Genomic DNA, 24,697 nt, shown 5'->3' with positions numbered 1-24,697 from the left:
TTTGCTTTCCTTTTTTTTTTTTTTAATTTTTAATTTTCCTTTTGGAAGGTTTCTTCCAAATAAATATTCTTATTAACTTTTTGTTTCTAATGACACAACTAAAATTACTGTAATTCTTGTTTTTAAAGTTCTTCAGAAAAAATATGCCTTGTTTTTGTTCTTAGGGATGTAGTATAGTTTCTGCTCAGTAAAATAACTATAGTTGGCTTCTTTTCTCTAAGTTATACTCTCCCTACATAGTCTCTGTTTCCTCAAAACGGTTAATTTTCATTTATTTATTTTGGCCCTTGCTATAGTCTGAATATATTCCCTCAATTCATACTTTGTAACTTAATCCCCAATTCAAAAATTATAGAGAAGTGGGTGGGGGAGGTCTTTTGAGAAGTATTTAGGTCGGGATGGCCCTGCCCTCTTGAATGGATTAATGGCACCAGAACAAGTGGCTTTGAAGAATAAGATACAAGAAGGCCCGGGGGGGGTGGGGGGGGCTGGAGAGATGGCTCAGCGGTTAAGAGCACTGGCTGTCCTTCCAGAGGTCCTGAGTTCAATTCCCAGCAACCACATGGTGGCTCCCAACCATCTGTAATGAGATCTGGTGCCCTCTTCTGGCATGCAGGCAGAACATTGTATACATAATAAATAAAATCTTTAAAAAACAAAGAACAAGCCTTAAAAAAACAAAACAAACAAGCCTTTATTCCCAGCACTCCGGAGGCAGAGGCAGGCAGATCTCTGTGAGTTCGAGGACAGCCTGATCTACAAAGCCAGTTCCAGGAAAGGTGCAAAACTACACAGAGAAACCCTGTCTCGAAAAACAAACAAACAAAAAATGTAGGTGTTTAAAATACATCTGTAAAATCCTTTGAACACATTTCATGTATTTCAGAATCTGTCTGTTCTAGTTTCTAAAGTGAAGTAAACAGTTTTCACTGCTTGTATGCATACAATCAACCCCTTTTGAGAGCTTGTTTGGAGGTTCTAGCAGGGGAGCGCAGCTACTCGTATACCCTTGACCGAAGACCGAAGACTGGTCCTCCTCTATTCGGGGAAGGTCATCCTCTTCGACCGAGCGCACAGCTTCGGGAGGGACGCACATGGAGCGGTGAGGGAGGAAGGGGACACCCACCTAGCCAGCCAGATCAGCCGAATCAACCCTGGCGATCAATGGGGTGACAGATGTCGCAGCCAGATCGCCCTCACATCCTCAACCCCTTTTGAAATACAGGCAAAGCTGGGCAGTGGTGGTGCACACCTTTAATCCCAGCAGTCAAGAGCCAGAGCCAGGTGGATCTCTGTGAGTTTGAAATACAGGCAATGGTGACCACAAGTTTGGTATCAAAATGCAGGAAGAAGAAACTACACCACAAACACACACACACACACACACACACACACACACACACACACACACACATTTCCAGATAGAAAAACTATTGTGTTTTCAAATTTAATAACAGCATTAACACTATGTTCAAGAGCTCTGGGATACAGGGCTGCATGGAGGCCTTTGGCACAAGTATATGAGAGGTATGAGGGAAGCTATCAAGTAGAGTGGAAGCCTGAAAAGGGATCTCTGCTTTAAATGATTAATTCTAATGTAAGTGAATAAATTCACTATGATGACGGGATGAAGGGAATTACCATTTTAACTATACCCTGTACATTGTGTAGCACTGGCTGGCCTGAACTGGAGATCAGGCTAGCCTCAAACTGAAATCTACCTGCTTCTGGTTCTTGAGTGCTGACATTACAGGTGGGCTCCACCACATTCAGCCAGAGACACTGTTAAAATCTAAATTTATCTCTTCTCAGCCTCTTGAATAAGATCATGCAAAAACCTAAGTTCTGGGAGCTTGGACCAGAACTACTTATGTGCCTATAACTGATTAATGATGATAGGTCTTTGTTCATAAGATTTCTCTGAAACACACTGTGATTAAGTCAGATAATATTTCAAATTTTCTTTTATTCTTCAGACATACTTAAGAATTGTTGCCAGGTGGCGGTGGTGCATGCCTTTAATCCCAGCACTTGGGAGGCAGAGCCAGGCGGGTCTCTGTGAATTCGAGGCCAGCCTGGTCTACAGAGCGAGATCCAAAAAAAATTGTTTAGGCATGGGAATAGCTCTCAAGTACTGCTTATAAATTTATACTGGCTTTGAATCTACTTTCAGTTAGATAAGGCTATCCTATACAGCAATGCCTGGTTCTTCTCTGGGAATAAAGCAATATTGTGGGCCCTTACAAGCTCAAGCAGCAGCATGAAGCTAAAGGAACTTGCTTTCAAAGGGGCCAATGAAATACAAATGTCAAAACATTAATGAGGTAACTGGGCTCTGTCCTGTATAATGTGACCATTTCCCACCCTATTCATTGGGTGCATTTGCAGCCTATGAATTTGATTCATCAGATGTCAATTCCTGAGTTTACTTCTTTCACTAGTTAAAAAAAAATGTAAGCTGGAGCAATTCAATCTCTTGGAAATTTGGAACCGTAAAATTTGAGTAAACTAATCAATATTGGGGATCAAAGCTATGGGCTCACAATATAGGGGTCCTGTTTTAAAAACATATAGAATGGAAGAGTTTCCATTTAGGAGGAAATAGGTACCAAGACTCTCACTTTACAGTAGGGGAAGGGAAGTTCCTGTTATGGATTGAGACTGTAGAACACTTTACCCGATTTCTTTACACTTCTTGAATCCTTGCTACTTCCTAAGAAATCGTTAACTGTCTAATATAAATTCCTGGTACTTGCTATCTAGTCATCTACTCATCCACATTCCTCTTCTTTCAATCCTGTCTTCCTCCCTTTCATCCATCTATCCACATCATTTGTCCTATTTCCACTCAGAATCTGAGGCATATTTACTCTAATATTTAGATTTTCACAAACTTCTAAAGACTACCTCCAAATCCTAGGAAATATTTTGATTTTAGAATGCAAGGATTAGGAGCAAATCTGTGGCTTATTTTATCTCATTGTGTATCACATGACAATAATTGAGTTCTACCCACATTTTCACAGGGCTTGTAGCTGTAGGTATCCAAAGAAACAAAATACAAAGATTACCACTCCCTGCCCTAATTCGGCTGAGGGTAACAATACATTTTGAATTTTGTATCTATTAGGCCTCAGTAGATAAATTTAGGAAATATAAATACAACTTTTGAGCTTTGCTATTAGACCATTAAAGAGAATTCAAATAACAATGTTAGTATCTGACATTGCTGTAGCTTTTTACAGTTTACAAATAACTTGCACATTTTACTCAATGCTTGGAACCTCTGAATAAAACATTAATTGTATTTCAGTAAGAAACCTGGCTTAGTGAATTAAGCAACACAGGCTGAGATATACTTTTAAGGGATGGGGGTGGAGACTTAAACCGAACCTCAAACAGATTAAGCACTTGCATTACTTTCTTATTGCTGTTGGTAATAATTGTCCCAAATACAGTGAATTAAAACAACATAAACATTTTTACAATTCTTTAGAAGTGAGGTATAGGGTGATCATAGAATGTGTTTCATTCTAGAGGGAGAATGTATGTTTAGACTTTTAGAATTGGATTCCTTGCGGTTTTAGGATTGAGGTCATCAGTTTCTAGCAGGTTGTAAACTGTTTCTAGCTTATGGATGCTTCCATGTTCCTTGGTTTCTCCTTCCCGTCTTCAAAGCTAGCAAAGTGGATTGAGTCTTCACATTGCATCTCTCTGGGATGCATCTCTCAAATCACATTAGTTATGACAAAAATAACTGACAAAAGCAACTTAAGGGTGATCTGATATTACAGCAAAAAAGTGAAAAAAAAAAAGATATTTGAGTCCAACCAGGAATGGAACTTAGTTAAGTAAGAGTTATCTTTTATAGTAGAAATGGTGAAGAGTCACAGTGATGAAGATGATAGAGATAAGGAATCTCTTTTGTTGTCTGATTATCCATCCCCAAACTACCACCTTAAAACAAACACTGCCCACAATTTTATACAGCTATGTGAGAGGTACTCAGCTAGGTTCCTCTCGGTTGCATCTGGTGTCATTTAGAGCAGCTGGCACCTCAGGATCAGTCGTCTCAGCCTTTTTTGGGGGGGGTTTCAAGACAGGGTTTCTCTGTGTAGCTTTGTGCCTTTCCTGGAACTCACTCTGTAGCCCAGGCTGGCCTTGAACTCAGAGACCCACCTGCCTCTGCCCCCGAGTGCTGGGATTAAAAGTGTGCGCCACCACCACCCGGCTTCATCTCGGTCTTAGAGCCTACGAGAATGGGCTTTTCCAGCATGGTGTTATGGGGGTGGGGTTATCTTACATGGCATCTGGCCATCTAAGAGTTAAGTGCTCCTAAAGGACATGGAAGATGCTAGGACAATGACAGGGACAATTAGGAACTGCTATGTCACATTTACAACATTCTACTGATGCGATCAGTCTCAGAGCCTACCCTAATTCAAGGAGGTAAAATAACTCTATCTCCAGATAGGAGAACTGTAAAGTCACATTACAGAAGAAGATAGAGGAAAACAACAAAAACCAACTGGAAAAAGCCCATAATCCAGTGAAAGAGGGAGCTATAGATAATATCATGATATAAAAAGAACACAAGCACTGTTAGGGCAATACAAACAAAGCTCAGCCCAGGCATGTGGTGCATGCCTGTCTCTCTACTTGAAGCAATCAACAGGCTGAGGTAGGTGGATGGATGACCAAGTTTGAGATTATCCTGAGCTACATACATAGGAAGATCCTGTCTCAAAACAAACAGACATCCCTAAAGAATGAGACCAATAGCACCTTTCTCAATACCACAGGCAGTAACACATTCAGTTGTTCTGAAGCCGATTCTCAGGGACAAGTCACCCATTCTTCGCACCTGTGCTAAAAGTGGTCTTCAGTTTTACATTTATTTCTTAAGCACAAATGAAAGGTTGTGGCAGCAGTGTCCCGGGGGCTCTGGCGCTGCCCCTGGCCTGGCAGCTGTATCTCAAGGACCATTGCATCTCACCTTCAAGAACTGGCCCTTCCTGGAGGGCTGCTTCTGCACTCCAGAGTGGATGGCAGAAAGGCTTTTTTTCTGATTCAAAAAAACTGAAAGGTTGGGAACCAGATAGACGACAACCCCATAGAGGAGCATAAAAAGCTTCACCAGGGTGTGCCTTCCTTATTATCAAGAAGTTTGAAAAACTCACCCTCAGTGAATTTTTGAAACTAGAGAAAGAAAAGCCAAGCACAAAATTGCAAAGGAGACCACCAGCAAGCAAAAAGATTTGAAGAAAGGCCCTCCACACCATTGAGCAGATAACTGCCTTATAATGAGCCCTTGCTGGGACTACCTGGATCTGAGTGATACACCACATTCAAGCCACATGTCTCAGAATCTGGGAGATGGTGGCAGCAGGGGTGAGGATCAGCAAGGGTAATGGAATAAAATCACTTAAGAAGTCAAAACAAAACAAAACAAATGGATACAAACGATATTTTTACCTATATCACCATCAATTTTAGATAAATGTCTTAACTAAATAATTATAATATTTCTAAAATATTTAAGATTAACACCATTGAACTTTTTTGGTTTACAAATTATAGGTTTATAAACACAGGGTGTTAAGACACTTAAATGTATTATAATGGTGAGCTACATATATACATATAAGTGTATATATGAATACACATATATAAAAAGTAATATATATTCTTTCAACTTTAAAAGTATCTCTCTTGACAGCGGAATTTAACTAAAATAAGATTCTAATAGTAGTATTTTCCTTTATATTATAGGTATGTAACTATAGCCAAATGGTTACGCAACACAGAAAAGATACTGAGAATAATCTAATCATTAATACTAAATTCTAGCCATCTTTTACTATTACATAAGTATGCATCATCATATAGAAAATCTGTTCTAAGCAAAGTATCTTTAAAGAAATAGTATTTATATTTTATATTAAGTGCCCTTATTTTACAGATTAGGGACTGAGGCTCCTTTATTGACTCCAGCTCTGGGGACTGACTCCCAAGGCCTTGTACAAACCAGGCAAGTGCTTTATCACTGAGCTACATCCCCAGCTCTCTGAGGGTCAATATACTAGCTTGTGCCAGCAGCACAACCAGAACTGATATAGTCTGGCCAATTTTGACTGCATCTTTTTCCTATTTTATAAATAAATTTTATCATTTTAACTATAATTGGAAAATTATCAAGTAATAAAACTATTTCTTCAGCCAAACAACTCTTTTCATTTCCCCCTTTTTACTGAGCACTGTAAGAACAGGATGTTGTTTGTAACACTGGAGCACTTTCATAGCTTCCAAGAACTTTATCTACAGGACAAAGTTCACTTCACAAATGATTTGATTTAGCTGGAAAAAGCTTATGCAAAAATCATAGCTTTAAAAACTTTTATCTCACAGTGACTTTATACATTGGGAAATAGTTCTCTGTTATCTTGATGTTTTCTTCAGATAGCCAGTTCTTCTGCTGTAGTTGGCTTAAAAGAGTTTCCAAAGACATCAATCTTCCTGGAATTTGTTGCTTTTGTAGCTCAAGAAGAGTGATCTTTGAGTATAGGTTAGAGACATTTTGCCAAAGATGTTCCTTATTTGTATCTTGTCTGTAGTATGAATGTTCAATATGTAAGACTTCAGCACTGTGGTCTACACCCTTATAAAAGGAGTCTTCAATGCCTGTGTCTTCCATTTCCATGGTTTCCTTGGAAGCTGCTATGAAAGAATTAACTGCAGGTTTACAATTTTCTGTGGGTATTAAAATGGCAGTAAAATATTTGTTATTTATGTTTAATTCTTCAACTGTGCTGAAGAGAAATGAATTTTCCTGACCTGACAGTTTCCATGAAATTATTTATAAAGTTTGGATTAACAAGATGGTTAGTAATTATGTCTTCTGAATTTGAAGTTCTCAAAGCAATAGTCGTAGAATTTCGACTCTCAGAAGATGCACAAAATCCAACTACACCTAAATCTTGATTTATTGATGTTTTTAAGGTATCTTGTTTAAGAGGTAATATGTTATTTTGTATGCTTTCTGCTCTTGGAGTTGGTGGCTTCACCAGAGCAGATGAATCAAGTAATTCTGCATGTTCTTGGCAGTACATCTTTGTTACCAGTATTTTCCTTTGCTTCATTTGATGCAATTGATTCTTCAGACTTAACTTTCCAGCACACTTCTTTCTCATCTCCCAATTTTCTCTTCTGAGATTGTTTTTTTTAGAAGTATCTTTTCCCTAGAAAATATTTTTAAATTCTGAAAAAGATATACTTATAGAATCTCATCAGTTATAACTATGTAACTTTAACTTTGAGCAGTACACTGGCCAAACAAACTTATTCAAGCACGAAAGTTCTACTTAAGTATATCTTTTAATTAATTTTTAAAAAGCATTACACTCTTCAATATATGACAAACAGTTTAGGTCTTTCAAATGACCAGTGATTAAAGCATAACCCAATAGCTAATTTTAATACAATGTAAGTATACATATGCTATTTTTGTTGTTTCTTTTTTTTTTTTTTTTGGTTTTTCGAGATAGGGTTTCTCTGTAGTTTTGCGCCTTTCCTGGAACTCACTTTGTAGCCCAGGCTGGCCTCAAACTCAGAGATCCGCCTGGCTCTGCCTCCCAAGTGCTGGGATTAAAGGCGTGCGCCACCACCGCCCGGCTTTTGTTGTTTCTTAAACCGCTTCATAAGTTTAAATTTAAAGAAACTGTCATCCTTTTAGTAGCAGTACAAATTAGTGTTGCTTTTTACTCATGCATCTGTTCTCTCAATGGTAATCTTTCTTACTTTCTCTACTCAAATCACCCTGAAAACTGTCCCTGCAATGTGTCACCCTACTCAGCATTACTCCCTCTCCACTACTTCAAGACCTGACAGTCTTCAGGCAAAGACGATATTGTTGGGATTGCAGTGTGCTTTAAATAACAGATACACCATCTGATGTCAAAAGAGTCAGAAGCAAAATGGTCACTGCACAGGAACCAAGAATCGCACTTCATATTCTTTAACCACTTTTCAAGTCTTTGTCACGTAGAGGAAACCTGAAATTAAAAAAAAAAAAAAGGAAAATAAAAACTCTATGTATTCTTTAAAACTTTGACTAATTCCTGGCCTGCACATTTAAATAATCTATCATTGAGTGTTAAAAAAGCAAGGTAACCATCCCTATCAATTAACAGAATCTCTACAACTATCACCACCCTGTCTGTGCAGTAAGAAAACCAAGATATGGTAAGTGGCCAAAGCTTTCATCTGAGAATAGCTCATAAAGCACTTCAGTGTTCCTTCAACTAAAATGTGTTGCTACAAAGGATAAAATTTATATATACTTCCTATGGGTTATACATTACTATTATATGGCTTGCTAGAAGTAGCAAATAAATGCATAAATTACAAGTTCTCATTTAAACCTACTTTATATAGGATATGTCAAATGGTTTGCTGTCTACAATTTTAGGCAGTATTAACATTTTAGCTTATTTTTAATGTTTTTGAGACAAGATCACTGTGTAGGCCAGACTAGCCTCAATTTCATGATCCTCCTGCCTCATTCTGAGTGCTAGGATTACAGATGTGTACCATCATGCTCATCTTGTTAATATTTAAGAGAGAAGTCAATTGAAACAAATGATTTATCTGAAAATAAAATTACTAATATTCCATTCTCTTTACTACTGGGATTTGCATGAGCTATACTTATGTGCAATTTAGTCCAATGTTTCTAGAGGTTGATATCAATTGATTAGAAACTGTAACATTCAAGTTCTGAAAGAAGAACTCTGATGCAAAAAAGAACTGTGTATGTTTACATGTTCAGCCTCAGTCAACTGTGATGATATATCCTGAAATCCAAGCACTTGGTTGGCTAAAGAAGGAAACATTTTGTTCCTGTATTGACATTCTGAATTTAGGGCTGATTCTAGTATACTGAAATATATTTTATAGACAAAAGTTTATTGATGGCAGTGCCAGAATTTGACAGAAACAAATTTCTATTAGTTTAATAAATTTACAGTACATTAAACAATAGTTGACAATAATTTATATTTCATTAGATGACATTCCAAAAACATAACCAAGGTATATACTATATAATTTCATGTTCCTTTATATAGTTACAATACAAAGCTTCTTACTCAAAACATAGCTTTATACTCTCAATCCCAATTAATTTAGTTTATAATTTGTAAAATTAGTATTTTTTTTCTTCCCTCAAGTTTTGGTAAGTTTGCAAGATCCTGTATGTAGGAAATAACTTTTAACACTGAAAACTTTATGTAGAAAAACCAGATGGGAGTTGTCACCAAATGAAATAATATGTCTTTGGAGAATCTTTCAACCTTAAACATATAAATATATTGGGGTTTTAAGTATGATAGGCATGTAACATGAATCTTAAAAGGTCTTATTAATAAAAACAAACCCGGAGCCAGGTACTGGGGTGAACGCTGAAAGGATCACAGAAACAGAACAGGCCCCATCCAACCTCATCTCGCCAATTTCTCAGCCCATCTTGTTTCCTCAGACTGAAAACCTCTGAATCCTCATCCGAAATGGATCTCAGCTGAACTGCTGCTAAAAGCCAAAAGCTTAACTAACAAGGCTCTAGTTCCTGGTCCTCACGCCTTATATACCTTTCTGCTTCCTGCCATCACTTTCTGAGATTAAAGGCATGTGTCACCATGCCTGTTTCCAGTGTGGCTTTGAACTCACAGAGATCCAGATGGATCTCTGCCTCCTGAATTCTAGGATTAAAGGCGTGTGCTACCACTGTCTAAACCTATGTTTAATATAGTGGCTGTTCTGTTCTCTGACCCCCAGATAAGTTTATTGGAGTGCACAATATATCAACCACATAGGCATAACCAAAAAAAGGTATTTAAAGGCAAAAAGGACACGTTCAAGCTTTTGTTACATTTAAAATGAGAATATACTTTTTACAAATTCATGTAGTATGTAGCATGCAAATAATTTCCTGTACCTACATGCAATGTTGTATAACAAACCTTTATAAGTGTACTTTGTGGATATCTTTATTTACAGTAACTGGATTGCACTACATTTCTGACCTACTTAGCCATGCTCTTTAAGAAATCTTCTCAATTGTTTCCTGAATAATTTCTCACATTGGCTTTTTTTTTTTTTTTTGTATTTTTCACTATCTTCTGTATTTCCTCCAAATTCATAAGACAGCCACATTTCTTTTTGCTGACATGGTCTTTCCTATGTTGCCCAAAGAGGCCTTGAACTCCTAATTCTCCTGCCTCAGCATTCAGAGTGTTGAGATTACAAATTGCACCACCATGCCCTGCCCAGAAAATAAGCTGAACACTAAATGCATACTAATGAAGTACTAGATTCTTAAAAATTGATAGTAGAAAAAATTGAATTCTGAAATTATGCCCTCCATAGGGACCAAAGGTATCTGAAAGATATTTGACTTCAAATCTCAGAGCTAGAGATTATGACATTGGCCTTTCAACTAACCATGAATTAGATTTTTCTTTCTAAATATCACTGCATTTTGTGGAAGGCATTCAAGGAAACCAATCACGGAAATAATGCCATGTCATGTGAATTACTTGGGTTTATAATTTTTTTCACATTATTTGCCTGAACCATTATTGAATAACAGCATCAGGACTAAAGAAAAATGTTAGTCTCAAAATAAATTTGAAGCAAATGAGAAATCAGGGTAGCTCTATCTGGATTACTTTTATTTATTATTTATTGGTTTTTTTGGGACAGGATTTCTCTGTGTAGCTTCTATTTATTTGTTTGTTTTTGGTTTTTCCAGACAGGGTTTCTCTGTGAAGCTTTGTGCCTTTCCTGGAGCTCGCTCTGTAGATCAGGTGGCCTCGAACTCACAGAGATCCGCCTGCCTCTGCCTCCCGAGTGCCGGGATTAAAGGCGTGCGCCACCACCGCCAGGCTCTGGATTACTTTTAAATACAAGGGGGAAAAATGGAAATAGAATTATTTGAACTGAACTGACTTTCATATATATAAATTAAGCACATACTTCAAGTACTGCTTTATCTGTTTACCCATACAGAGAGAAATTTGAGGCGCTGAGAGCTTAAATACTTTGCAAAAGTTACTAAAGTCAGGGAACCAGGGTTTGAACTCAGCAAATCTGGCTTTGGAACCTTGCCTTGGCCTCTGAATGAACTAAGTACTTACATTGTTTCTGAAATATTTCATGCTGTCATTTAGGACAAATTTACCTCTCACGATCTCTGCACTAACTTAAGAGTATAAATATCCTTAAACAAGACACAAGTTTTTAATTCCGGTCTAGCAGAATTTTCGAGGTTGCTCATCATTTTGGGCATCAGTTTTCGCAGGAAAAACCCAGGGTTACATTCCACCTGTGTGACCAACCTCACAGGAACCTCACCTTCCCAATTAGCGACTCCGATGTACTTTAAACGTAGTTAAAGCAAGGAAAGGGGGCGGGGCCACTTCCCCACCTCCGGGCACCGCGCAAACTTTACTGTTTTAAACTTGAAGCCGGGCGGTGGTGGCGCACGCCTTAAATCGCAGCACTCAGGAGGCAGAGCCAGGCGGATCTCAGTGAGTTCGAGGCCAGCCTGGGCTACCAAGTGAGTTCCGGGAAAGGCAGAAAGCTACACAGAGAAACCCTGTCTCAAGGCATCAAGTACAGTGGACTCAAGCCTTTGGGGGAACTGAGGACTAATAAACTAACAGGTGACAGACCCAGGCCTGGACGCCGAGGGCCACTGACACACCCCCTAAGGGTGAGGCTGAAGTCTTCAGGTCACCCGGCTACTTACGGACAAAAGCTCAGCTTCCGGCCTTTATTACGACCGCGGCGATTTCTTGCAGCAAAGGCCAAGCAAAACGCCGGGTCAACCTGACCCCGAGGGGCGTGGCCCAGCACGCCACTCCAAGGCGGGGCCTCAGGCCCCACGCGCAGCGCAGCCCACCGCGCCTGCGCGGCGATCCGCCCCAGGGAAGGATGTGTGTGTGTGTGTGGGGGGAAATCGTCGACTCACTTCCGCTTCCTCAGGCTCTAGCCCCACCCCCTGGAGGTTGGTGCCGGAAGTGACGCACAGCTCAAACGGCAACAACAGATTTCCACGTGCGCGTAAGGCGCCAAAGTCAGGTGGGCCGGCGGCAGCCAATGGGGGAGCGTTTCGTGTAGGTCTCTCTCGGGGCGGTCGCGCCAGCTCCAGACTCCCGCCAGTAGGGAGCGGGGCCGAGCGGCACGGAGGCAGGTCGGCCGCTGGAGGCGAGGTCGGAGCGCGAGCGGCGGGGTGAGGGAACCGGGAGCAGCCGGGAGCCGGGAGCGGGGCCGCCGCGGTGTGGAGAAGCTGCTGCGAGGCGCACGGGTGAGGATCGGGCTGGGCGGCGCGGAGACGGTCGGGCCCGCTTTGTGCACGGGCTCGGCCTGGGCGTCCTGCGGGCAGTGCAGCGCCGGGACCCCCGGGTGGCTGCGTCACCGCTTGCGCTTGCCGTGGGCTTGGGGTCCGCTTCCCCGAGGCCAGGCCGGCGCGGCCCGAACACGGACCCGGCGCCCCCGTGGAGCGGGCCGGGACGCCGGACCGGCCCTACTGCGGGGTCGAGGAGGGCGCTCCCATTGTGTGGACAGAGTCGCTTGAACGGGGGGAGTTAGGCCACCCAAACTTCTCCAGGGTCAGTGTGAAGCCCTGGAAGGCGCCTGGCTGTCAGTTGTAGACTCTTTGACGAGTGACCAACCGCGGTTTCTGAGCTCGCCGGGCAAGCTCCGCTTACGTTATTTTATTATTATTATTTTTAGACAGGGTAATCCTGGCTGTCCTGGAACTCACTGTTGTAGACCTCGCTGGCCTTGAACTCTAAAGTAATCCGACCGTCCCTGCCTCCCGAGTGCTGGGATTAAAGGCGTGTGCCACTATGCCTGGCTTCTGCTTGTGTCTTTAGATCAAGAGGTTGGACTTTATGGTTGGTACGCGTGACTGTGACTAATTCTCAGGAAAAAAGTAATCTACCTGCTAATTAGGCTCAGAATAAGCCACAGGAGAGGACGGCTGGCAGTTTCCACAAACCATAGTGCTTTTTCGTCAGCCTTGTTATGTCATCATAGGTTATTAAGGACTTCTGTGGTACAGCATTCAAAAAAGCAAACCAAAGAGGTATACTTCATCCCGAGTATTATGTATTACCAATAATTCTAAGTAAAACTGAATGTTTTAAAGAGAAACATTTTACTCGCTGAGAAATTTGGAAAACCTAATAACCTAGTTTATCCAAAGTACAAATTATTTCCTTCCTCTGGTAGCCTAGCCTTAGTAGAAGTCTTAAATTTTACTAATTTTCAGCTTTAAGCAGAAGTTATTTACACATATTTCTTAAGTAGTTGGGACCTTACATATATGAAAACTGATTGTTGGAACCCTTTTAAGAGCAAATAGATTTAACCAACTTGAGGAACATCTTTCCTTCCCTACATTTGCCTTTCTGCTAAGATTCTAGCCAAACACAAAGGAGACAGAAGTTTTCAATAGTCAGGTCGTATTCTGAAGCTGGATTTTGTGGTGTTAAAGATAACACTGAGGAAGCTGGAGTAGGAATATCAGGAGAAAAATATTCTGAAGAGTTAATATCTTTAACATCACAGGCAAACAACAGTTCATTACCAACATAAATAGTAGAAATCTTGCCTTCCTAAGAAAGTATCAATTTAGCTTTCTTTTCAACTGATAAGCAAAAGACTTGCTAATAGACTCTTAATATTAGAGATACTGACAGTACAATATCATGAGTATATGATACTGTGTGTATAACATTTTGATACTGCTGTGAGTCTATTATACCAAAGGCTTGTTGAGTTCAATTGCTTATTAGAAGTCTTAAGATGTGTTCCTTGTGTAAAAACATGTTTTTCTTTCTTTTTTAGGATATTAGAAATGGCTACTCCCCAGTCAGTTTTCGTCTTTGCAATTTGCATTTTAATGATAACAGAATTAATCCTAGCCTCAAAAAGCTACTATGATATCTTAGGTGTGCCAAAATCGGCTTCAGAGAGACAAATCAAGAAGGCCTTTCACAAATTAGCCATGAAGTACCACCCTGACAAAAATAAGAGCCCTGATGCTGAAGCAAAATTCAGAGAGATTGCAGAAGGTAAGTAAATGATTCTTCCTGCAGTCTCATGGGTATTTATAGTAAGGGCAATGGTAACTGACAATTTTGTGTCCTCTGAAAGATGGAGCTGAGATGAGAGAGTTTGTAATTATTTTGTTAGAATAGATACTTGGCTCCTGAGCAAGTAATGAATTATAGTAGGTAATTATGTTAGTTTACAATTCTAAAATTATTGGAAATACACCATTTCCCTTATTTATTTATTTATTTATAAAAATGGATATTAGTAGGCCAATTTTTCAGCATTTTTCTTTATTAAATTTTTTATTCATTTTACATAACAACCACAGATTCCCCCTCCCATCCCTCCTCACACTCCTCTCCAACCCCCTCCCATCCCCTCCTCCACAAAGGTAAGGCCTCCCATGGGGAATCAGTAAAACCTGGTATATTCAGTAGAAGCAAATCTAAGCCCCTCCCCCTGCATCAAGGCTATGCAAGGTTTCCCACCATAGGTAATGGACTCCAAAAAGCCAGCTCATGCACCAGGGATAGATCCTGATTTCACTGCCAGGGACCCCTTAAACAGACCAAGCTACACAACTGTCTTGGGAAGTAAAAATTTGTATTAAGTAACTTAAGAAACTTATTTTACTGAGTATTGACTTAATATAAACACAATAGTTTAAAGGTGTCTTCTTTACTTCATCTATATTTCAAACCAATGTGTCTTTAAAAAACTGAAGCATGTTTTGTCTTAACACTAGTTCTAAAACAAACTACGTCTTGCACATTACTTAAGTAGTTAATAGGCCTAACTAGGAGTTGGAATTAAACGTTCAACTAAGAACGTGAAAAACCTGATTTTCTATTAGTTGGATACATTTGATAATAATTCTTTAATAATACAAATCACAGTTTTGCACAAAAAATATGAAGATGAACAGATTAATTTTGCCAACATGTTTATCTGTGATGATAGCTTTTATTTGACAAATATAGCATATTAATTGAAGAAATAATTGAAAGATTGTTCTAACTACTGATATGAGTTGATAAAACAAAAGTCCCTGCCTTGTTTTACAATTTATATTTTACATTATTTTTTTTTTTTTTTTTTTTTTTTTAAAATTTATTTATTTATTATGCACACAGAGGAGGCTGCCAGGTCTCATTACAGATGGTTGTGAACCACCATGTGGGTGCTGGGAATTGAACTCAGGACCTCTGGAAGAGCAGTCGGTGCTCTTAACCTCTGAGCCATCTCTCCAGCCCTATATTTTACATTATTGTTACTTGTAATATTTTGTTTGTGATGTGAAATTCTTCCCTGAAATACATAGATTGAAATCATGTCTTTGAAGTTTACATATACATAATTTTGAATATTTTATCTTCAGTTGCTAAATGATTTTTATGTCTCTTTCAGCATATGAAACACTCTCAGATGCTCATAGGCGGAAAGAGTATGATACAGTTGGACACAGTGCTTTTACTAATGGCAAAGGACAACAAGGAGGTGGAAGTCCTTTTGAGCAATCTTTTAACTTCAATTTTGATGACTTATTTAAAGACTTTAATCTTTTTGGCCAGAACCAAAACACTCGGTCTAAGAAGCATTTTGAAAATCACTTCCAGACACGCCAGGATGGTTCCAATAGACAAAGGCATCATTTCCAAGAGTTTTCTTTTGGAGGTGGATTGTTTGATGACATGTTTGAAGATATGGAGAAAATGTTTTCTTTTAGTGGCTTTGATACCACCAATCGACACACAGTACAGACTGAAAATAGATTTCATGGATCTAGTAAGCACTGCAGGACTGTCACTCAACGAAGAGGAAATATGGTTACTACATACACTGATTGTTCAGGACAATAGTTGGTTCTCTTTGTTTCCACTAAGCCCACTTAGTTTATTCTTTCTCACTATGTCTGATGAAAAAACAGTTTTCTGTGAACTATTTTGACAAATGCATGACTTTACTTACATTAAGCAGTTGGTTATAGGTATTCCATATATTAAATATTTTTTTTGACAGATTCAATCACATTCAGCTAGTAGACAACTCTGATTATTAATTTTCCTGATTAGGAAAGGTTCTTTTAAAAGATCATTTGCAAGATTTTTTTTTTCTTTACCTATCCTTTGACTCACTAATTTGGCCACACCAAAAAAAAAAAAAAATTTGCAGGCAAAACTCAATTTGCCTGACACATACTTAAAGATTAAACTTTAAAAGTTACTATAGATATAAATTGTGTGAACTTGAATAATTTTTGCAGTGAACCTCTGCTAACTTAAAATAGCATGCCCTGTAGCACCTGTGACTTGGGTTACTAAACGTCTATGAAACTGTAATTGAGTCAGTCCGTGAAGGAGACAACAGGCTTTTGGCTAATTGCCACTGAATGCTTTAGAAAGTGGTGGTTTAATTATCACAAAAAGATGCCTCTTCTACAGTAGAATTGGTGTAACAGGAATGATTGTATTGCACGTAGTTAAGCTGAAAAAGTTTAAAACTTATGAAATATTGCCAAGAGATTGTGTTTGGTCCTGGGCTAATGATTTTGTATGATCAAAATCATAGCTACCTAAATATCTTTATTTTTCATTTCTTTCTGTTTGTTGACTTTCTAGGTCTTAATTGTGTTTGGGTTTTTTTTTTTTTTTGGGTGGGTGGGTGTGTGTGGGTGGGTGTGTGGTTTTTTTTCCTTCAGTGTGTGTGTAATTTCTCTGGCACTTATCTTTATCTAGAGATTGACTAATACCTCATTCTTTTTGTAAAAGCAGCCAGTAATTTCTGTGCAGCCTTATATGTGCAATATTTTTAAATCCTAAGAAATGTGTGCTTTTTTTTTGTTGTTAGAGTTATTTCTTTAGTTCTGCACTTTTCCATGTTATACTCCATATGAGTATTAATCCTATGGATGCATATGAAAACTAGTAATGTCTCATGCAATATTGTGTATGAGAGATATAAATATTTACAACCTGGTCTTCACTGTTGTCATTTTTATTATGCAGTTCGGGGTTATACAGTGTATAAAATGGGACATATACTGATTAAAGGTCATACTCTTGAAGTTTTGTCTAACCTGAAATCACCAAGATGATCTTATTTTATTGCCATTTGGTAGCTTCTGTTGTGTTACCATCTCATATTTCAGTAGCTTGAAGGTTTTGTTAACTAATTTTTATTTTCTTTTTGAGAGCAAGTGTTGTGTCACAAGGCCTCTCCTAATTAGGCCTGGTTGAGAAAAAGCAGAGACTGCATAAAACTGTAACTATCTTTGGGAATTACCCCTCCTCTCAACACACACTCTCTCTACCCCTCCACTCAAACACACAAATCTCTCTCGTCTTATCTCTCTTGCAGTACTTGAAATGATCCAAGGTATGTCAGGTACTCCTGTCATTAAGTACATTCCTAGCCCTCTGAGAATTCCTAGCCCTTTGAGAATTGTGGGTGTGTATGTGTGCATATAAATATGCAGGTGCATTTGCCTGTGCAGGCCAGAGGTTGATGTTTGGGTGTCCTCTATTGCTCTTCACCTAATTTATTTGCTTATTTATTTTTGAGGCAGGCCCTCTCACTGAGTCAAGTTTTCATTATTCCCTCGACTAGCTCTAGGTTTGACCTCTAGTCAAATCTCTAGGTTCCTTGTGTCCTCTGCCCCACCCACCTCCACACACACACACACAAAGTATTGGGATTACAGGTATAGGCCACTGTTCCTGGCTTTTTATGTTAGTACTGGGTATGTGAATTCAGATCCTCAAGCTTGCATTTTATCTGCTTTGCCATCTCACCAGCCCCACTTTAAGAATTTTTAAGAAAGTGGATTTATTTTATTCATGGATCTTATTTCCTAGAAGTTACATCTGTTATTTGGTAAAAAGAAAATAGTCATATCTTAAATGTTAGGCCAACAATCATAGCCTTTAAGAAAAATTAGTCAAAAATACCTAAAATATCTCATTTTCAAGTGAGTATTAACAAAGGATGAATTATTTTCATGTTATTAACATGTATATCTGCTTCTAACACCTGATTATCTTCATTCTTCCCATTGTGGATTCTGAATATTTATTTTGATCTCTTAAGAATTTATTGCTCTTTCTTGGGCATGGTAGTATGTACCTATAATCACAACCCTCCAGAAGCTGAGGCAATAGCATCCCAAATTTAAGGCCAGCCCATGCTATGCATGTAGACCCTGCCTTAAACACCAAAATGATTTGTGCATTCCTGAGATAATTCTAGTTTTTTGAAATGTTTGTTGAGTAAAAGAACTCACTAGGAGATTGAGATACTTATTAAGCAGAATAAAGACATTGGTAACAGTCACTATTCAGTATGTCTCAACATTTTTTAAATGTGTACAGGGTTATGTGGGATTTTTAAATTACATATATTTATGTGAGTACATGCCATAGCATATGTGTGTGTAGGTCAGAGGACAAATTGTCTTTTTACTGTGAGTACTAGAATTACCAGGAATTGAACTCGGGTCATCAGGCTTGGCAGCAGCCAAGCTAGTGTAGCTATCCTTATATCAGATAAAATTCAAACCAAAACTAATAATAAAAAAGGGCACTACATATTAATAAAAATTCATTAAGAAGATAAAATAATTATGCACCTAATGTTGGAGTCCCCAATTTCGTAAACAATAAAGTCATGAGGCCACAGAGGCTTTGACATAATAATAGTGGGGAAACTTAAAAACCCTATTTGAGATCTTCCAAACTAAGAGACAACTAAAATACGGAACAGATCAGAGGTTCTCAACTTTCCTAATGCTGCAACCTTTTAAGATAGTTCCTCATGTTGTGGTGACCCCAACCATAAAATTCTTTCATTGCTACTTCATAACTGGTTTTGCACTGTTAGGAATTGTAAGTATCTGATAACCTCTGTAAAAGGGTCGTTTGACCCTCAGGTTGAGAACCACTGGTACAGATCAATTGGACTTCACAGATAAAGAGTATTCCACTCAATAGATAAGGAATATTCATCTTTCTCAGCATCAATGGAACTTTCTTCAAAATTATGCCATAGAACACAAGTCTCAACAAACAAAAAAATGGAGATTTCCTGTGTCCTATCAGATCACAATGTAATAAAAATGGAAATTAATGTTAATTTTTGTAAGGACTGTGTTGGGAACTCTTGCTCTTTCCTACTTAAATAACAGAAGTAGCCTTTTCTTCAGGCCATGGAAGAAGCCACTGGGAGGAGAGAAATTATCCCTAAAACTCCCAATAGCAGTAGTGCAGTATGATAGAATAGTGAAGATGAGAAATGGCAGCAACTGTGTGGAAGAGCTTTGGCATGACAAGCATATCTGTGGGTGCCTACTGGCTGAGCCTGCTAAACTCACCAAAACTGTGGCTTCTATTCACCAAGGAGATTAATGCAAACTTATTACTACTAAGGAAACTGCTTTTCTCAGCTGTCTGCAGCTTGATGCCCTTTCATAGCACATTCAAGGTGTGTCAGATACCAGTAAGAATTACCAGTAACAACAACGAACTCCAATGAAATGTATAAGATTATAAAAAACTTTTTTCAGACTTTTGAATGAATTCTGTATCAGTAAACCAGATTTATTTAATTTTTGAACTTTTTAAAATTATAATTACACAATTTTCTCTTTCCTACTTCCGTTTCCATGCACCCCCTTGCTCTTTTCAAATTCATAGCCTCTATTATATATAGATATAATGTGTATAATATATAATATGTATAAAATATATATAATATACATACATGAGCACACATACACACACCTAAATATGTAAATACAATCTGCTTGGTCTATATAACTTGGATGTATATGATTTCTAGGATGAGCATTTGGTGTTGGATAACCAGTTTGGAGGATCCTCTCTGGGGAAGACTTTCACTCTCAGCATTCCTTAATTCCCTGTAGTTTGTGTAGGGTAGACCCCCCATGAGATTCCCCCTTCCCATGTTAGCATGTCTGTTGGTGGAATGCTTGTTTAGGTCTTGCTTAGGTGGCCATGTTTATACAACTTTATGGGTTTAGCTTTTCTGACATTTCTTGGAAACAAAACCTTACAGCAAACTTCTAGTTCTTCTGCCTCTTATAGTCTCTCCATTCCCTTTTTGGCTATGATTCCTTAACCTTTAGGTGCGGGAGTTATGTTGTAGATATATCTGTTGGGGCTGGGAATCACATGGTCACTGTTCTTTGCGTTTTGATCAGATGTAGTTTTAAATTATGGACTCTTATCTGTTGCAAGGAGACATTTCTTTGATGACCTATAGGTATCTGTGGGTATAAGGATAAATATTTAGAATGTAGTTAAGAATTATGTTGGTTCAATAAAGTGATTGTAGGTTCTCCAAGATCCATGACCTCATTAGCTCTGGTAGTTGCCTAGGTTTTGAGCACCATTTCCCTCTTGTAGAGAATGTCTTAAGTAAATTAGAGAGCTGGTCTCTGCTACTGTCAAGACCTAAACAAGCACTCCACCAATAGACATGCTAACATGGAAGTGGGGATCTCGTGGGGCCTCTACCCTACATATTATGCCATGCTATGCTCTCTGTTGTTTCAGTTTATAGGGATCAGAGCTAGGTAAGAGTTCTGGTCACTTCCCTCCTTTGGAAGCTTGCATGGTGCCTTCTGGTACTATGAAAGCTAGTTTTCAGAGAGGATGCTTTCAGAGCAGAACCAGCCCAGATCCTCTGGGTCTAGTCATGTACCATTTTTTAGCCTGCTTAGTATGGGATTCTTTCTATATGATGATATCAGATAATAATGAGGCAGTGTGAATCCACACAAAGTTTTTTTCTCAAATCAACCATAACCACAGAACATAGGAGATGGCAGACAGGCAAATACATGTTTTTCATCATGCTGGTCTACTCTGTCCTGCCATATCTTCCTTGTAACTTTAGTTTGAAATTTTTTTTTTCTTTGAGACAGGGTTTCTCTATGTAGCTTTGTGCCTTCCCTGGAACTTACTCTGTAGCCCATGCTGGCCTCAAACATTCGCCTGCCTCTGCCTCCCAAGTGCTGGGATTAAAGGCATGCGCCACCACTGCCCAATTTAGTTTGAAATTGTAAAGATTATTACCCTTAAGATAGTGAAAACTTCCACTAGTGTGGCCAGTCATCTCTGCATGTCCTCCCATCATGATCTCTCCTCTCTCTCATCAATTGGATTCCCGGAGTTCAGCCTCGTGCCTGGCCGTGGATCTCTGTATCTGCCTCCATCAGTCACTGGCTCTGTGATGACAGCTAGGTTTTTTGCTAGACCGGTCACCAGAGTAGACCAGTCCAGGCACCCTCTGGACCACTGTCAGCAGACCAAGGTGGGGTCAGGGGGATCAGGATCTGTCCCTGGTCTATGGGCAGGCTTCTGGAACCCAGTGCCTGTGGTGTGACACCTTGCACAGCCTTGGTGCAGTGGGAAGGGGCTTGGACCTGCCTAGGCTCAGTGTGCTGGGCTCTGCTGACTCCCCATGGGAGACCTTGATTTGGGGGATGTGGGGATGCAGGGTGGCTTGGGAAGGAGGGCTGGGGGGGGGGTGGGAGGAGAGGAGATCTGTGGATAGTATGTGGAGTGAGTAGAAAATTTCTTAATAAAGAAAAATGAAAAAAAAAAGTGAAAACTTAGTGAAGAAGGCATCTAAAAGAGAGAAGTTCAGTGTGGACATATATACTAAATTTCAGAGAAGATTGTGGGTAGAGATGTTTTTAGGATTTGGCGGGGAGTTGAGCTGGAGATAATGCATCCTGAATTGTACAAATACAGTAGATTAGCTTTGTAAAATACTACTGATGATCAGGTAGATACTGTCTTGAGAATGGACCCCCCCCCCCATTTTTCCTCTAGTAATACGGATAGCAAATTGACATTAGTCTCTCTCTAGTGTGGGTGTGCTTCACTGGAGCAGGTTTAAAACAGAATGGCCTGAATGGAGCTATTTGAAAAAACATCTCTAGTGAAGCCCTTCCTGAAACAATTTTTAACCTTTTAAAAAATGTTTTGAGGTTATAACACTTCTCTCTTCCCTTTGTCTCCCTCTGGACTCTCTTATATACCCTTTCTTTCTCTCATTCAAATTAATGGTCTCTTTTATCACTAATTGTTACTGCATGCATTTATGAATATATATTCATAAACATAACCTGCTCAGGACACACATTTTTTTTTCTTTTTTTCCAGAGCTGAGGACCGAACCCAGGGCCTTGCGCTTGCTAGGCAAGCGCTCTACCACTGAGCTAAATCCCCAACCCCAGGACACCCATTTTAACATGGACATTTTGTGATATTTAGGTGGTTCCATCCATCAGGGTAGTGCAGCTTGCTCTTGTGACCATGTCACCAATGTCAATAAGCATTCTGTGGAGATTAGTAATGCTTAACAAAATATCTAAGTGTGCAATATTCAAACCTTATTATATTATGTTATATTTTTCTGTAGGTGAATACTGTGGCTTGGAGGTTTCTGTCCCTCCAAAATTCCTTTGTTGAGATTCTCACCCTCAAGATGATGGCATCTGGAATGTGAGCTTTGATTAGGTCATAGGAGGAAAGTCCTCTTGGTGCCTTTATAAAAATGCCAGGGTGGGGTAGAAGGAGGGAAAGGGGGGGAAGGAGAGAAGGAGGGAGGGAGGGAGGGAGAGAGAGAGACAGAGACATAGAGACAGAGAAACACACTCACTGGACCATTCTCATATGAGATTACAGTAATAAAGTTCGCATATGAAGTGTCTCTGAAAAAGGCTTATGGTTTGTGAAGCCTTGGTCCTCAGCTGGTGGTGCTGTTGAGAAGTGATTAGCTTATGACAGATGTGACCTAATTAATGGATTATTTGCTTGATGGATTTAAATTCTTGATGGATGCATAATATGGCATTATTGAGAGTGAGATGTAGTGGGGATATGCCATGGAAAGATGGTACCTTGTTTCCAGCCCCTTGATCTGCTTTGTCTGCCATATGGTGAGCAACTTGGCTCCACCTTGCACTCTTTGCCATGATGTTTTGCCTCACAACAATCTCAGAAACAATGGAACCAAACAACCATTGACCAAAACCTTTGGGATGGAGTCAAAATCAAGTCTGACCTAAAATAAAAGTTTCCTCCCTTATGCTATCATTGTCTTAGGTACGTGGCTATAGTGACCAGTCTGAACAGCACAAGAGGACCTGTCTCTGAACTAGAAAGAGCACCTTCATGGGGCAGGAAGTCTTCCCCATGCTTTCTTAGACATCTCAGTTTGCCAAGACTGTGAGAAATACATCTTTTCCTAGGCCTCCCAGTCTGGAATTCTATCAGTCTGAACAGACTAAGACAGTGAGCTGCTTAGTCCTTTCAGTGTGCTTATCGTGGAGAAACTCAATAGATGGCTGTTCTTCCATTATTGGTTGCCAGCTTAATTACATCTGGAATTAATTAAAAACTCACACAACTGGACACACCTGTGAGAGATTTTTAGTTAATTGTATCATTTGAAGTAGGAAGACTCACCTTATATCCAGATCACTTGAGGTGGTTAGACCCACTTTAAATCTGGATCATTTGAAGTCAGAAGGCCCACCCTAAGGCTGGGGCACCCCTTTTCATGGCAGCCTATATAAAGGACATGTAAGAAGGAATCTTGCTTTTTGCCTGTTTGCCTGCATTGTAAGTTCATATATCCAGCTGCTAAGGCATTCCTTCACTGGTAGTGGAGCTAGGGTTCCAGGCTCTAATTCAAGATTCTGAAGAGCAGTTGAGACATCTAACCTCATGGATTGGGCAATTATTGTATCCTTGGACTTTCCATTCAGAGACAGCCATTGTTGAACTAGCTGGACCATAGCCTATAAGCCACTGTAATAAATCCCCATATATATGTATATGTATATGTATACACACACAATATATATATATATATATATATATATATATATATATATATAACACATATTGTGTTAATTTGAACATATCCTATAAGTTTTGTTCCTTTAGAGCAATGGTTCTCAACCTATGGGTCACAACCCTTTAGGGATCACATGACCCTTTTACAGGGGTTGCATATCGGATATCCTACATATCAGATATTTACATTATGTTTCATAACTAGCAAAATTAGAGTTACAAAATAGCAACAAAAATACTTTTGTGATTGGGAGTCAGCACAATATGAGGACTATTAAGGGGTTGCAGCATTAGGAAGGTTAAGAACCACTGCCCTAGAGGACTCCTGCTAATATGCAGTGATATTTGTCAATCTTTCTTGGCCACGGAACCAGTTTTGCCAGTAACATTAACTATGTCTAAGGGTGTAAATGAATGTGTGGAACATATGTGTGAAATATATGCAAGCTAATACTTAAAGTAGACAGCACATCATCCTTGTGCTGCTGTGTGTTAGTAATGACTGAAAAAGATTGTCCCATCAGAATCTATTGTGGTTTCCTTTAGACTACAGATCATCAACAGGATTTTCTTGATAACTGCTCTAGCTATTTAGAATACATAACATTGTTTCTGCAGAGCTATTTTTATACATATAATGAACTCACCAATACAATTTAAGTATAATTTAGATGAAAAGTCCTTCATTA

General features: G+C 39.2%; 2 protein-coding genes and 1 pseudogene across 2 annotated transcripts; 1 reads left to right on the top strand and 2 right to left on the bottom strand.

Annotated features, from left to right (window-relative positions):
• Window positions 1–669: 669 nt before the first annotated feature.
• Window positions 670–7,234, bottom strand: LOC128110705 (THAP domain-containing protein 5-like). Its single transcript, XM_052738400.1, is given in 2 exon segments — window positions 670–6,839; window positions 6,841–7,234. Coding segments are annotated over 2 exon segments (792 nt in total). The 5' UTR covers window positions 7,191–7,234; the 3' UTR covers window positions 670–6,397.
• Window positions 7,235–7,495: 261 nt separating this feature from the next.
• On the bottom strand, window positions 7,496–12,024 carry LOC128110608 (THAP domain-containing protein 5-like; annotated as a pseudogene).
• Window positions 12,025–12,177: 153 nt separating this feature from the next.
• Dnajb9 (DnaJ heat shock protein family (Hsp40) member B9) lies at window positions 12,178–17,099 on the top strand. Its single transcript, XM_052738401.1, has 3 exons — window positions 12,178–12,364; window positions 13,912–14,138; window positions 15,529–17,099. Exons 2-3 carry the CDS (start codon window positions 13,922–13,924, stop codon window positions 15,978–15,980), a joined length of 669 nt encoding a protein of 222 aa, XP_052594361.1. The 5' UTR covers window positions 12,178–12,364; window positions 13,912–13,921; the 3' UTR covers window positions 15,981–17,099.
• Window positions 17,100–24,697: the final 7,598 nt, after the last annotated feature.

This window comes from Peromyscus californicus, unplaced genomic scaffold (assembly GCF_007827085.1).
Source record: "Peromyscus californicus insignis strain IS unplaced genomic scaffold, ASM782708v3 Scaffold_15__1_contigs__length_86483966, whole genome shotgun sequence".
NCBI classification, from domain to species: Eukaryota; Metazoa; Chordata; class Mammalia; order Rodentia; family Cricetidae; genus Peromyscus; species Peromyscus californicus.
The sequence above is the reverse complement of the archived record's forward strand: the minus strand, read 5'-3'. Positions and strand labels throughout refer to the sequence as shown.

What these genes read in the sequence shown, in the direction of transcription:
- Dnajb9 (XM_052738401.1), top strand. Translation starts at nt 13,922, where the DNA reads ATGGCTACTCCCCAGTCAGTTTTCGTCTTTGCAATTTGCATTTTAATG. An exon ending in ATTCAGAGAGATTGCAGAAG is followed by an intron (nt 14,139 to 15,528) that starts GTAAGTAAATGA and finishes TGTCTCTTTCAG; the next exon opens with CATATGAAACACTCTCAGAT.